Source organism: Phalaenopsis equestris, unplaced genomic scaffold (genome assembly GCF_001263595.1).
Source record: "Phalaenopsis equestris unplaced genomic scaffold, ASM126359v1 Scaffold216725, whole genome shotgun sequence".
NCBI lineage: Eukaryota > Viridiplantae > Streptophyta > Magnoliopsida > Asparagales > Orchidaceae > Phalaenopsis > Phalaenopsis equestris.
The window spans coordinates 18,448-31,346 of record NW_018235319.1 but is presented as its reverse complement, the minus strand read 5'-3'; the positions used below and the strand labels follow the sequence as shown (position 1 = coordinate 31,346).

General features: G+C 36.1%; 1 protein-coding gene across 2 annotated transcripts in view; it reads right to left on the bottom strand.

Moving 5' to 3' along the window:
• The window catches only part of LOC110037198 (WD repeat-containing protein 11-like), a 124,592-nt gene that overhangs the window by 101,974 nt on the left and 9,719 nt on the right, over positions 1-12,899 (bottom strand). Inside the window, exons 3-5 of one of the 2 annotated variants that reach the window (XM_020741783.1) lie at positions 9,639-9,726; positions 9,340-9,521; positions 128-208 (exon numbers count right to left, since the gene is read on the bottom strand). In XM_020741783.1, the coding sequence (XP_020597442.1) occupies positions 128-208; positions 9,340-9,521; positions 9,639-9,726 (351 nt within the window). The remainder of the gene's footprint in view (positions 1-127; positions 209-9,339; positions 9,522-9,638; positions 9,727-12,899) is intronic. The other variant, XM_020741784.1, reaches the window with a different exon arrangement.

Below are 12,899 nucleotides of genomic sequence, written 5' to 3'. Positions count from 1 at the left end.
AAGTTGGGATAAATTTTGAGAGCATGTTTGCCAATTTTCTTTGTAAATATCAAAATTTAGGTGTTGGATACGTAAATACATAAGAATCGTGAGGCTTATATGTAAATCTTCCTTTTTTTTTAATTACCTTCAGATTCCACTGCACGGAGCTCACATCAATGTCATGAGCTTTGTTTTTCTTCGGATAATTTGTATGATCCTCATCAACCTGCAAGTTGAGATGGCGAGAATAGAACAGAATTTGATAGCATTCATTTTCAATAAAGAGCATTTACATAGATACCGCCCAACCCAATCCTATATATTTACATAAGTAAATACTTTTTGTTATTGTTTTACATAGATACCGCCCATTCCTTTATATGGTTGGTAGATCATTTGGTCGCATTCACAAGTAAATACTTTTCTATAAAGGGCATTTACATAGATACCGCCTAATCCTGTTCATTGGTAACATTCATTTTCTATAAAGGGCATTTACTTTCATTTCTTAATTAAAATTTAAGCTAAGTATTTTCAACCTTAGAATATAATCCCTGTAATTGTTTGGCTTCAATTGCCTGTCTGATGGCTGTTGCGAAATAAATAGGTGATTAATAGGTTCATCATGGTTGATATATCATAACTGATCATGGTGATTGAGATATCCATGCTTTGTTCGTATAATTTGTGGGATCCTAATTTCTATTGCAATCTAGAATATTTAAATTATGCCATTCATGAACAAAAGTTATGTTTAATATACTAATTCTCCAATGTTTTAATAAAATAATAGAGAACACTTTTTGATCAGATGATATCAATTTTTTATTCATGTTGGTTGATCAAAGCAGCCTAATTTTTATTTTTTTTATGTGGAATTATGTTATTTATGTGCATAACTTTTAACATTTACATGCTCTCCTTTGAGTTGCTTGATTAGCATAGTTGTCACATATTTTCTGCCTTTTCTCCTTCCCGAATATCTCATCACCAGACAACTTTATGCTTAATTTTTATGTACTTAGAAATTTATATTCTTGTTGTCACATGTGCAAGTTTATACTTCTTGGAAGCTCTACAAGCAGATAACCAGAACTCTACAAATTTGTTTTATTTAATTGTGTAAGTTGTAGGCAAGACCTGAAATGCTTTATAATGCAAGGATTGCAATGCTTTCTTCTCTATCCTGCTAAGGATCAGTTCAGATGGCAGTTGGGAACAAATGTGAGGCCTATGCTGATGCATAGCCTATTTTATATCCTGCAGATTTTTTGGCAAGAGCTGGAATGGTTTTTAGAGCAATTACAATGTTTTACTCATATAACACCTAAATTTTAACCTTTTATACCCTGCAGATTTGTTGGCAAGACCTGTAATGCTTATGTCTTTCGGCAAATATGTATTTGCAAGCATATGAGCGGTATCTGCATAAATGGTAGCAGCAAGTTTGAACAACATTGGTTGTTTCGTAATGCATATATCTGAGAAAATATGAATTATTTTTAGGCCATTTCATATAATGCATATAAAGCATATAAGCGGTTTCTGCAAAATTTGTTCTACATTTAATTACGTAATGCATATATCTGCTAATTTGAATGTTTCATCTGTAAATGCAAGCTTCAAAGTCATGAATGACTAGCATATTCCCAATTTCAATATAATTTTTTGAATGTGTTCAGTATATACTGAAGTAATATTAGGGGCTGTTTTGCTGCTAGCTAGAATTTAACTTAAATATGATTTAGTAGATCCTGCACATTCAGATTTATGAAGTCCCTCCTGTGTCTTTTCAATTGTTACTCAGTAATCTATGGGTATGCTGTTTAGTGGAAAGGCCATCTATGACTTTAAATGGGATACTCGGTTATCTGAAGTGTAGTTCCTTCTAATTTTGGGATCATTAACTTGTTTCTTAAGAGTTATCCATTGTTTCAGAAGGGATGGTATGCAGACCATGGATCCTATAGAATGGTGGGAGTTTTTCTTTATACTTAGATTCTGATTGTGATGGGGAGCATACATTGCAGTCTCTCTTGGCTGAATTTGACTAATTTCTCTACTTGAGCTTGAGCATATTGTCACCTCCCAAAAGAGCCCTTAAGGGTGGTGGGCAGCCCAGGACTTAAATACTGTTTTTCGGTCCTACACCTAGCCAATGTGGGACTATTTGTCTGTGACAATATGCTCGAGTTGTTTCACAGTTCAGTAAGGTGTTTTCAGTAAAGTGAACTTTATGACTTCATCCTTGAATCATGAGCTGTTAGTTCTTTCTTTGATTTGTAAAATGAATCAAAATAGCTAGTTATCACTGATATGAGTTTTTTGCAAAATATTTTACTTCATTTTAGTGCATCATTTTACTATATAATGATTGTCCCCTTTCGGTTATGATGACTCTTATGGCTTCTTTTTTGTATATGCAACGGAATTCATTATATTTGTGTTAATCATTATTTTGCAGGATTGTACTATCAAAAATGAGCTCAAACAATTGAACAAGTGCAAAGAGGACCAAACATTGATCGATTTTCTGTGATTGCAATTTATTGTGTCATTTTCACCGCTCAGAAAGGGGACAACATATGACGAAAACTTTACAGATGTCCAAAGAATTTAATAGAGATTGCAATTTTTTCCAGTGGATTGATGAAATGGGAGATGCACTACAGGAGTGAGCTGACGAAGGGAAATATGAAGTTGAAGATACATTCAAAAATGATGTTAGAGACTTGAAGTTCCTTGTGAAGACTTTACTTTTGTTCCATTTTGTGATTGTAATATTGCTTTATTTGTTGTTAGCATTGTATCTATTTTGATTATGTAGTTGTATTCTGGAGAACAAACTGTATTGCATTAGGTTTCTATTTTGTAAGCAAACCTATTTTTTAAAACCATTTGATCTATCACAATTTCTTGAGATTGTGTTGTTGTTGGAAGGCATAATTTGATGATTTCTTATGATCCAGTTAATGTCCACGTCTATTTACTCTATTATGTCGGTCTGAGTGAAAATAACTTGATAAATTGTCAAAGAATTTGTTTCGTTGGAAGCACTTTCAGAACAGTGTTTTTCAAACAATTTAAACTGAATTGTGTTTATATACTTAGAGCCGTTAAAGTCATTATGTCAACAGGCAGCACTTTCAGAACTGTGTTTTTCAAACAGACCAACTACTTCTAAAACACCAGCTTCTGAATAGAAGTTTTTCAACTGCAGCTTCTGCAACCAGTTATTCTACAACTACAACAAAAAAAACACACCCAAAATTTGCGTGTCACCACTCCATCTATTAATCAATAATGCAAAAAATTAAAACTAATAATCATCTTTTTATGTTTTGAAATAAATTTTCTATTTGAACTAATTATAATAAATGGAGTACTTTTCATACTCTAAAGATAAAATTCATATAAGGATTTAAACAAGGAATAAAGGATTTTGAAATATATTACATGAAGTTATACATACAAGCTAGTAAAATCAAGTCTAAGGAATGATCTCCCTTTAACAACATAACAAAATACTTATAAAGATTTTTTGGCAATTTAAATAAAATGAGAATAAGTTGTACATAACAAGTAAGATATCAAATTATGATAAATGTTAAATGTGCAAAGGTATCAGGAAATTCAACTGATTTTAGTTCGCATCGTTCTATACTTGATTATTATGATTGCTTTACCGGAGTTGATTAAGAATGTATTGATATAGAAATTGAGGCATTAAATTGAAGAAATTAAGATGAATAATTATATTTCTAAATTGAAATATTGTTTCATTTACCCTATATATATATATATATATAGCATTTAATTGATATAATTATGACTTTTGTTCATTTTTATACATTAACGATTTACATTTCTAAATTGAAATATTGTTTCATTTTCCCTAGATATATAGCATTTAATCGATATAATTATGATTTTTTTTCCTTTTTATACCTGAAATGATTTACTTCTATCAAATCATAATTATAAATAATTATAATGATTTATATACCTACATTAATATACCTGCAGTTAGATAATTTTATCTTTCCGGCTCAAACAATAGTAGCACTTTTTCATCTCAAAAAATTATAAACATGAGCTATGCTTTGTCGTGCCAATCAAGAAAGTATTAAATTGAGGCGAGTAAGGTTTTCAATCGTGGTCATGAAACAGAAAAATTAGCACAAAATATAAGTTGTGGCAAACTCCTAATGACAAGATAAATTATATAATTGTGAAATTTAAATTTATCCATTAAGAAATGTTATGATCATATTACTTTTGAAATGAAAAACCCAGGCCTATAATTTCTTTAAAGCTTAAACATGATAACAGGTATGCATATTAATTCTCTTTATTTTGAGTTCTTGAGCATTATGTGGAGGCTTAGTAGTTGAAAGATGTTTTTTTGGTGTTAGATGGCTTGAGCATTATGTGGAGGCTTAGTAGTTGAAAGATTGCCCACAGGGGTAGTGGAACCTACAACAACGTCGGCCCGTGCACTAGATGATACGGTTACCACAGTGTGAGTGGGGGGTATCCTTATGATGAAAAAGAGGATTAGGAGGAGGGGGGATCTCTAAATCTAGTTGAGCACTTTGTTTTTTTGGTGTTAGATGTGGGTGTAGATGGTGACATTGCGAATTGGAGTAACCGAGCATACGACAGTGAGAGCATTACATAGGAAAATGCTCAATAACTACTTTTTGATAATATCTTTGGTTTTGTGAGTCTAATCAAATTTCCTCATGAGCGATTAATGCGATGTCCTTTCAACAAGCACCCTGGCTTTTGAAGGACGTAAAAGATTAAAAGAAAAAATATCCGTTTTAAGTAGCTTACCATAGATTGAAGCAATAGAGTACAACATTGCTTGAGCAAAATAATGAAATTTCAGATCTGGAAGGTGAATCCAGACCGATATGGTTGGTGGTTTCGTCTGTTGGTCAAAATTCACAGTCAATTTCAACATTTTCATTGTTTTGTCATCAATCATCCAAATTAGTATTCTAGCAAATAAGCATATGTAATTCTCTTCATTTTTAAGTTGAATAAGAATATGTTGTCTATCTAAAAGTTCAATTTTTCACTTCCCAACAAGGTGCATGAGCTCAAATTCCTTAAAAATCAGCTCTATTTTGGGATTGTCATAAAGGAATTTCCCGACCAAATTCAGACGACATGAGGAAGCAAGCTGATAACATTCAGCTTCAATAAAGAAGAAGGTTGGCTTCTCATTCTTCATACCAGTTTTCATGAGGTAACAGAACTTGTCGCCCTCCAGCAACGCATAAGAAGGCGGGACCAAACACGATTTAGGAGTACTTGAGGCATGAACACCCGCAAGGGTAACCCTAAACCCTGGCGAAGGCAGTCGAGCTTAGGGAAACAGTAGCACGATGAAGGAACGAAGCAGATAAAATCGAAGAGCGAACCCCTTCTTCTTCAAGCTGGGGGTCAAAGCAAACGAATCAGAAGACGTGAACAACAAAAGCTAAGAGACGACGAACGCAGTTGGCAAAGGTCGAAGAGGACGAAGCAGAAGACGCGAAGATGCGAGACGACGGAAGCTGAGTAACGTGGAAGAAGACGAAATTCTTTCTGCATCAAGCTCGGCGTCGAAGCAAATGAAGCAGAAAACGTGAAAAGGCGGAAGCTGAGAGACGACGAACGCAGTAGTCAAAGGTCGAAGCAGAGGCGATGAGGAACGAGCCCCTTCTTCTTCGAGCGCGTCTGAATAAAAGAAGCAGACGACGGAAATCGCCATCAGGAAAAACCCTAGCATAGGAGACGACGGAAATTGCCATATATTTGTTTAGGTATTTTTCTTTCAAATATCTTTTATATACTAGTTGTATTGTTTCAAGATATATGTGAACATCTTCATGATGAATTTCTTTTTTTTTAAGTTTGGGTGCTCTTTTTTATATTGAGAGCTATATGAATGTAAGGAAAGAAAAAATGGTTGTAAGTGGCTATTGTAATGTAAATTACTTGTTAAGATTTAATCTTTAGTCTGATTGTACATTCTCGCCTCAATACTCTGATCTCCTGTGTCTGGTCATGGCATTCTAGAACCCAAACTCTAAGCAAGTCCCTTGAATTACAGTCAAATGGTTGACTAAATTCCATTAAAGGTCTATGCTACCTGAAAAAAGTTGCTTTTTGTTGCATCTAATGCAATCTCTATGTAGATTCTTTTTAACCATTCTTTTATCTTAGGCTGAGTCTAATGAATTCTGAGATTTCTTATACAAGATGAGAGAGTTGAATCATCATATATTAGCTCAATATACTAGCTGTCTCAAGACAATAACTGGAAGAGTAGCTTCAGGAAACACTTCCTCCATAACATTTATATCATTCCAAAAAACTCAAAGCAAAATAATAATTTTTTTTGCGGAAATTTTTTCAAGATGTGCTGCTAGGAAGATTGGGAACGCCTAGGACAGCTGTTGGGTTGCAGAAGGGGCGGTCCAAGTAGCTGGAACCTCTATTTAAAAAGGCGTTAATAGAGTGCATCCCAGGGCGAGAGCCCTCTCGCCCCAAGCCCACGAGGGGGGTGCAAAGCTCATGGGGCATACGCTCGAGAACACCCAGAGCGCAATTTGCGCCTCATGGGGGCATACGCAACCACCTAATCAAATTAAAAGGTAATTATGCATACTTACCTAATTAAAGCTGATTCAAGGTCACTTGCACCCTCTGCCTCATCGCACGTAAAATCGCATACGCAACCACCTAATCAAATTAAAAGGTAATTCTGCATACTTACCTAATTAAAGCTGATTCAAGGTCTCTTGCACCCTCTGCCTCATCGCACGTAAAATTGCAGAATATCCCGTTGTCATTTGCTTCATTTCTCCCGCAGCAGGCAATCGCATTGCCTATTTCGTTTCTCAAGCAGGTGTGTCTGCTTCTTCATGCACGCAGGCGATTCTGGCATCTAGTTCATTACGTGCACAGGGTTGCTTCGTCCCTCCCACAGCAGGAGATCCCCCCCCCCTCTTCCACTCTAGCAAGCAGGCAAAAGACCACGCTCGTGTCCCTAACCCGCAGTCTATTTTTTTTTCCCGCACCCATATCACTCTCCCGAAGACTCAACCAGATTCATTTTGGTAAAGAATTTATATTGTTTTACGATTTATATTGTTTTAGGGTTTAGGGTTATCACTCTCCCGAAGACTCAACCAGATTCATTTTGATAAAGAATTTATATTGTTTTACGATTTATATTGTTTTAGGGTTTAGGGTTTAGCTACACTAAACCGTGGATTTTATTTTTTTTTTCATGTTAAAAATTTGCTAGAGAACACTCTAGTGACAGTGAACTGCAATTTTATCTTTTTTTTTTCATGTTTATATTTAAACCGCAATATTTCTTTCATGTTTACAATTTGCTAGAAGTAGATTTGATCTTTTTTTTTAATGTGTAAGGTTAGTTATTAACTTGTAATGGAAGGGGAGAATTATGTGACCGGTAGTAGTTACACTAGCAAGGACTTTGCATGACAATATACAACAAACACACCCAACGAAAAATATTTCAGATGTAAATTTTACAATCAAGCGTGTAGTGGAATAATAAACATGATGAAGCCGCTAAAATTTAAAACATTGGCTGGAGCAGTCACAAGGCTGCAAGAAGGAAAGGCTTGAACAGCTGGAACAGCAGTAAAACAGCCAGGGACGACTGTTCGGGGTGGCAGCAACAACGGGGGATATCGTGAACTGCAGGACAGCAAAAAGATGGTTGTCCCGGGGTGGCATCAGTGAGAAACTGCAGAAAAACAACAAAAACGGCAACAGCAAGGAGGAATGTGTGGCAGTGAAGCGGTAGGAATGTGGAAGAGTTGAAGAATAAACACCATCTCGGGAGCGAGATATAGCTGGAGCATCACTCGACCATGTTGACTGTAAAAAAAAAGTGGGAGAGAGGAAAATTAATTAATTAATTAAATTGAAACCATTAATAAAATTAATTAATTAACTAATTCTATAATCTTACATGACCCAGCCCCTCGAAGCCCGAGTTCTAAATAATAATTGTCCCCCCACACCAATTCTCAAAGACAAAAACAATTACACACTGAATAATAAGTGTTCGGCCTCACTCGCATGTCTCACTTTTGTTTCCTCAACTTCCACTTCTTCCAGCGTGGTTCATTCGTACTGATCCCTGCACCCAAACTCTCTGTCGCTTTGCCTTGCCTGAAGTCGTTGAACCCCTTTGTCTCGTAGGAAGACTGCACCACCCCTCCGTATCGTTGAACCCCTTTGTCTCGTAGGAAGACTGCACCGTCTGCGCACCATCCGTTATAGAAATCACGCGCCACCCCTCCGTCTGCATCCCTTCCATTGTACTTGCAACCGAGAGCCTTCACTGCCATGTGTCACAACTTCCATAATGTTGCCTCCTCATCCCACCATAACTCATCCGAAGACCTCTCTTCCTAGCCCGCATGCTAGAGCCAGTTGCCTCTCGCTGAAATCCTTTGACTGCTCCTTACTTGCCCTAGCCCGAAGCTTGAAGCTCGTCGCATCGTCCCTATCTTTATTGTCGCACCCGAGCTCTATTCCTTTGTGCACGCTAACTTTCTCTTCCTCCGCTTTGCCCTAGCTCATATGTTAAAGCCGCTTCTGCCTGTCTCGCGCCCAAGCCCTCCACCTTCCACTATTCAAGCGAGCTAGCCTATCGAAGCTCCCGCCAAAGCCACGCATGATCTCCCTATGCCTCTCTGCTTTTTGTTGTTTTTCTCTGAAAAAAAGGCTTCGCTTCTTTTTTTTTTTAATCTAGCTCTCTGAGTCTAATACCTAAACCCAGACCAAAACCCACCTAGCCGAGCCACCTATGCGATCCCAACCTTTCTTTTCCTACTTTTAACACTTATGTAAATTGTAATTGTAAAAACAATTAGAAAAATATCTCTTTTGTATTTATTTATTTCGTTATTCGTCATCGTCTCCGTGGATCGTCAATGTCAACACAGTTGAAGCTCGTAAGGGTATAATGAAATGTACAATATGGCAATTTTTAAAATGTACATTCCATAAGGTGTGAGTGTCAGTCCTTGGAAATTAAGTATTGTTTGGGGAAATCCACGGACTCGTTTTTTTTTAAATAAAATTGGGGTTTTCAAATACCCGTCCTTAGATATTAAAAACTATTCAGAGAAAGTAAAGTACCACTCCAGAGAAATTTGTGTTTGCGATTTGACAATTAACATGTATTTTGAATAAGAAAAAATAAGTTATAAGTTTAGAGTAAAAGGAAAGAGCACAACAAAAAATGCAGAAAAATTACTTGTAACTTTGTGTCAATTGAAAACCATTTTCCTCAATTTATAGACACACGATTACCTGGTTGAATGAGAAAGTCACGAGGCGAGAATTCCCAAGCCATCTCAATCCCTTGATGACGCCATTGTGAGCAAAGAAACTAGCAGCAACTGCATTGGCTGAAACATCAATGACATCAATAGTACCACTTTGTGTTCCTAAAGCAACAAGTGGAACAGCTGCTGCGGGACTGTTTCCTCCTCCTTTATGCAAAAAATTAAAAAAAAAAAATTAGTTGCGAATGTAATGATTTTTCTCTTCCAAAAGAATAGGAAATGGAATCAATATAATTTAAAGAGATTTTGAGATGGAGAAATTACGAGCCAAAGTGGCAAGTAAAGAAGGTGAAGGCACAGATAGAGTTGTCACAGTAGATGAAAGAAGATGAAGTTGACCAACCAAACCAATCTGCATGATAAAAGTTAGATACCCGTAAAAAGTAGATAACAAATTGTAATAACTGAACATGTTTAATTGAAGGAGTATCAAAATGTCTGTAAACAAAGCTCTTTGATAATTATTTCTTTGACAAATAATACGCCCATTCATATAGCACTTATAGAATGGGAGAATTTTCTTGATTAGCATTGTGTCCATCAACGAAAAAGTTGCATTACGCATATTGATATGAAGATTAAACGAACTAAATTTACTGCAAATAAAAATAACTTGTATTTCTTTAAATTTTCTTCTCACCTAATCAAAAGGGTCAATAAATCCAACATTTGCCATCGCCAATACAAACAAGATTGTGTTTTCTTTAGAACTTTTAAAATTTCTATGCTCTCTATTTTTTAAGCCCACGTTTGCATTATACAAGAAAATTATTGTCCCGATCCTAGGCTCAACTTCAAAACATTTGTCAGCTTTAACTAATTGAATCACAAAGAACTTATTTGTTTTATTCAATTACATGGACGGTATCAACATAATGCGAGATCAAACAAGAAACCCAGATAAACCTTACAACAAATGTACCTATAACAGCTTGTCTCACTTTTCAAAAGTCCTGCTGTGCACAGTTATGCCATACACCAGATAAGCACAACTGAATTCTTACCCTGTTCATCACTCCCTACTATGAATTCGAAGACATTAAGACAAAACCTGAGAAGTTATTCATTCCATATAAGAGTACGGCAACATAGAATTATAAAACGTAGCCTCAGTATACGAAACTTATTGTTTGTTGTCACCGGTTTAAAAATCCACTTTATTTTAAAGAATTGATAGTAGGGTGTCTCTCATATCTTTGCCATGTTGCAGGGCTGAAATGTATCACACAATGGAATGAATAACTTCTTTAATTTATCCATATCTTTGTTGAGGCTCATAATTTGGCTATCCATAAATGTGTCTACAAAGATATGGATAAATGTACCCTTATAATTGTGTCTACAAAGATATGAAATGAAGAAAAAGATATGGATAAATGTACATTTCACCTTATATCCATAAATGTGTCTACAAAGATATGGATAAATGTACCCATGAAATGTATCAACCCATGGAAGATTTAATACATATCTTTGTTGAGGCTCATAATTTGGCTTAGCTCAAAATGAAAAATTTCCCTTCTAACTCAGTAAAGCAATCCAAATCCAAGTCAAAATCAATATTGAGTTTACTTGAAATTATTTTTTTAGTTGCATGCATAAATGTGTATGACAATGCACATACATGTACGATATTTGGGTTCATCTTTATTTTTTGTTTTCCATTTTATTTTGTTTATATTCTAACATTATATTGGTACTTCAATGCATGTGCTTTTTTTCATAAATAAATTTAGGTTTTTTCTCCGCATTGCTACTTTTTAAAAAAACCCCATTGTGTCAGATCCCAATCACCCATTGTCAATTTCAAATCAATAAGCTTGAACATCCCCTTCACCTAGTTCAACATTACCACTTCCATGCTAGCAATTTTCAACGCCTATAAACTCACCTCTACCGCCTCATTCAATTTATCCATACCTATGGGCTAACAAATAATAATTAGATATAATTATAATAACTATAATTATCAAAATGAGGCCATTTAAAAGCTTGTTTTCATGCAAAATCCACAAATAGAACAATCAATTCAAGGCCATTTGAATGCAAATATTATCATACCTATCAACCATTTCAACCTTTATCCTTGCTTCTCTCATCACTATCGTGATCTCCGATCAGTGGCAGCACCAACAGGCTATCATTTTCTTGAAGCTCAACAAATCGCCAACAGAGTCGAACAGAATATTTCCAAAGCAAGTAGTTACCATGGGCAACGATGGCATGAGCAGTCGAAATCTCATCCTCCCAAATCAAGCACTAAACGCTACCCCAAACTACAACAAACTTCAACAATAACAAAACTGTCACTAATATATCATCTGATCCAAGATTAAGGTCATCAAATGATCGCCCTCATTGGCCTACATTGGAATTTGGGATCTATATAAAGAAAACTCTAAGAGCCAATAGTTAGAGAGAGGAGTTGAGTTGGAGAAAAAAATTTGGTTTAGAAAAGTTGAAAAACCCAAAACCTGATTTGAGTATTTCAATAAACAATCAAATATTTTCTAAAAAAAATTGAAACAACCTACCAAACTTTTTTTATTCTCTCATTAGCATGTTTATTTCAAAACAAAAAGAAAACAATTTAGCAAGGGATGCAAACTGATCCTTAGAAATCTATTTTTTTAGGCAATCATATGACATACTATTTTCACAATCATTAATAGTGGGTGTTATTCCTATGACTAAATAAGCTATTTAGGCTCTGTTTGGGAGCACTTTTTAGGTGCGGCGCGGGCATTCGCCGTGACTTCTCGCGAAAGCTGTCCGTTTGGTTCGCGACTTTGGGCAATTTGGCGGCGGCAGCGGGGCGAAAGCGGGCCGCGGGATATCTGTGGCTTCTCCCGCTTTCGACCTAAATTTTACCCTTTTCCCTCTACCTACCCTCGGTGATTCCCGCTGTTTCCCCGCGTCTGACCGTCCACCCTAGGTGATTCCCCGCTGCTTCCCTCGAGTCCCCTTCTCCTTCTCCTCTTTCGTCGTCCCTCGACCGACAGATCTAAGGTAAGACAAACTATTTTCTTCTTTCTTTGAGGATCTGACGAAGGATTTGTGTTTTGCGGTTCGTGATGGTTTCTCCTTCACATTTCTTTCCTGTTTCTGTCATTTCTCTTTTCTCCTCCTTCCCTGTCGTGGATCTGTTGCTTCTTAACGAACAATGGCTTTAGGTAGTTCTTGTGGCACAAGAGAAATTACTTCATCTAACTCTTACCTGAGTAGTACACCTAGATTTGGGATCATTTTGGCATTGTCCATCCAAGTTGCAGATCTTGCAGTACTTTTTTTCGGATCTGCGGTTTTGCGGTTTTGTGGTTTTGTGGCATTGCGGTTTTGTGGCTTTGCAGGTTTTGTGGTTTTCCCACAGAAACGTGTTAAGTGTTGTTCGAATTGGCTTGTGCATACATGAATTGGTTTCTTCATACATGAATAGTTTTCCCTATACATGAATACGTTTCTTGCGGAGCTGCTGCCTTTAAAAATATATAAAATGCCTTATTTCCTATGGTTCGTGTAGAACTT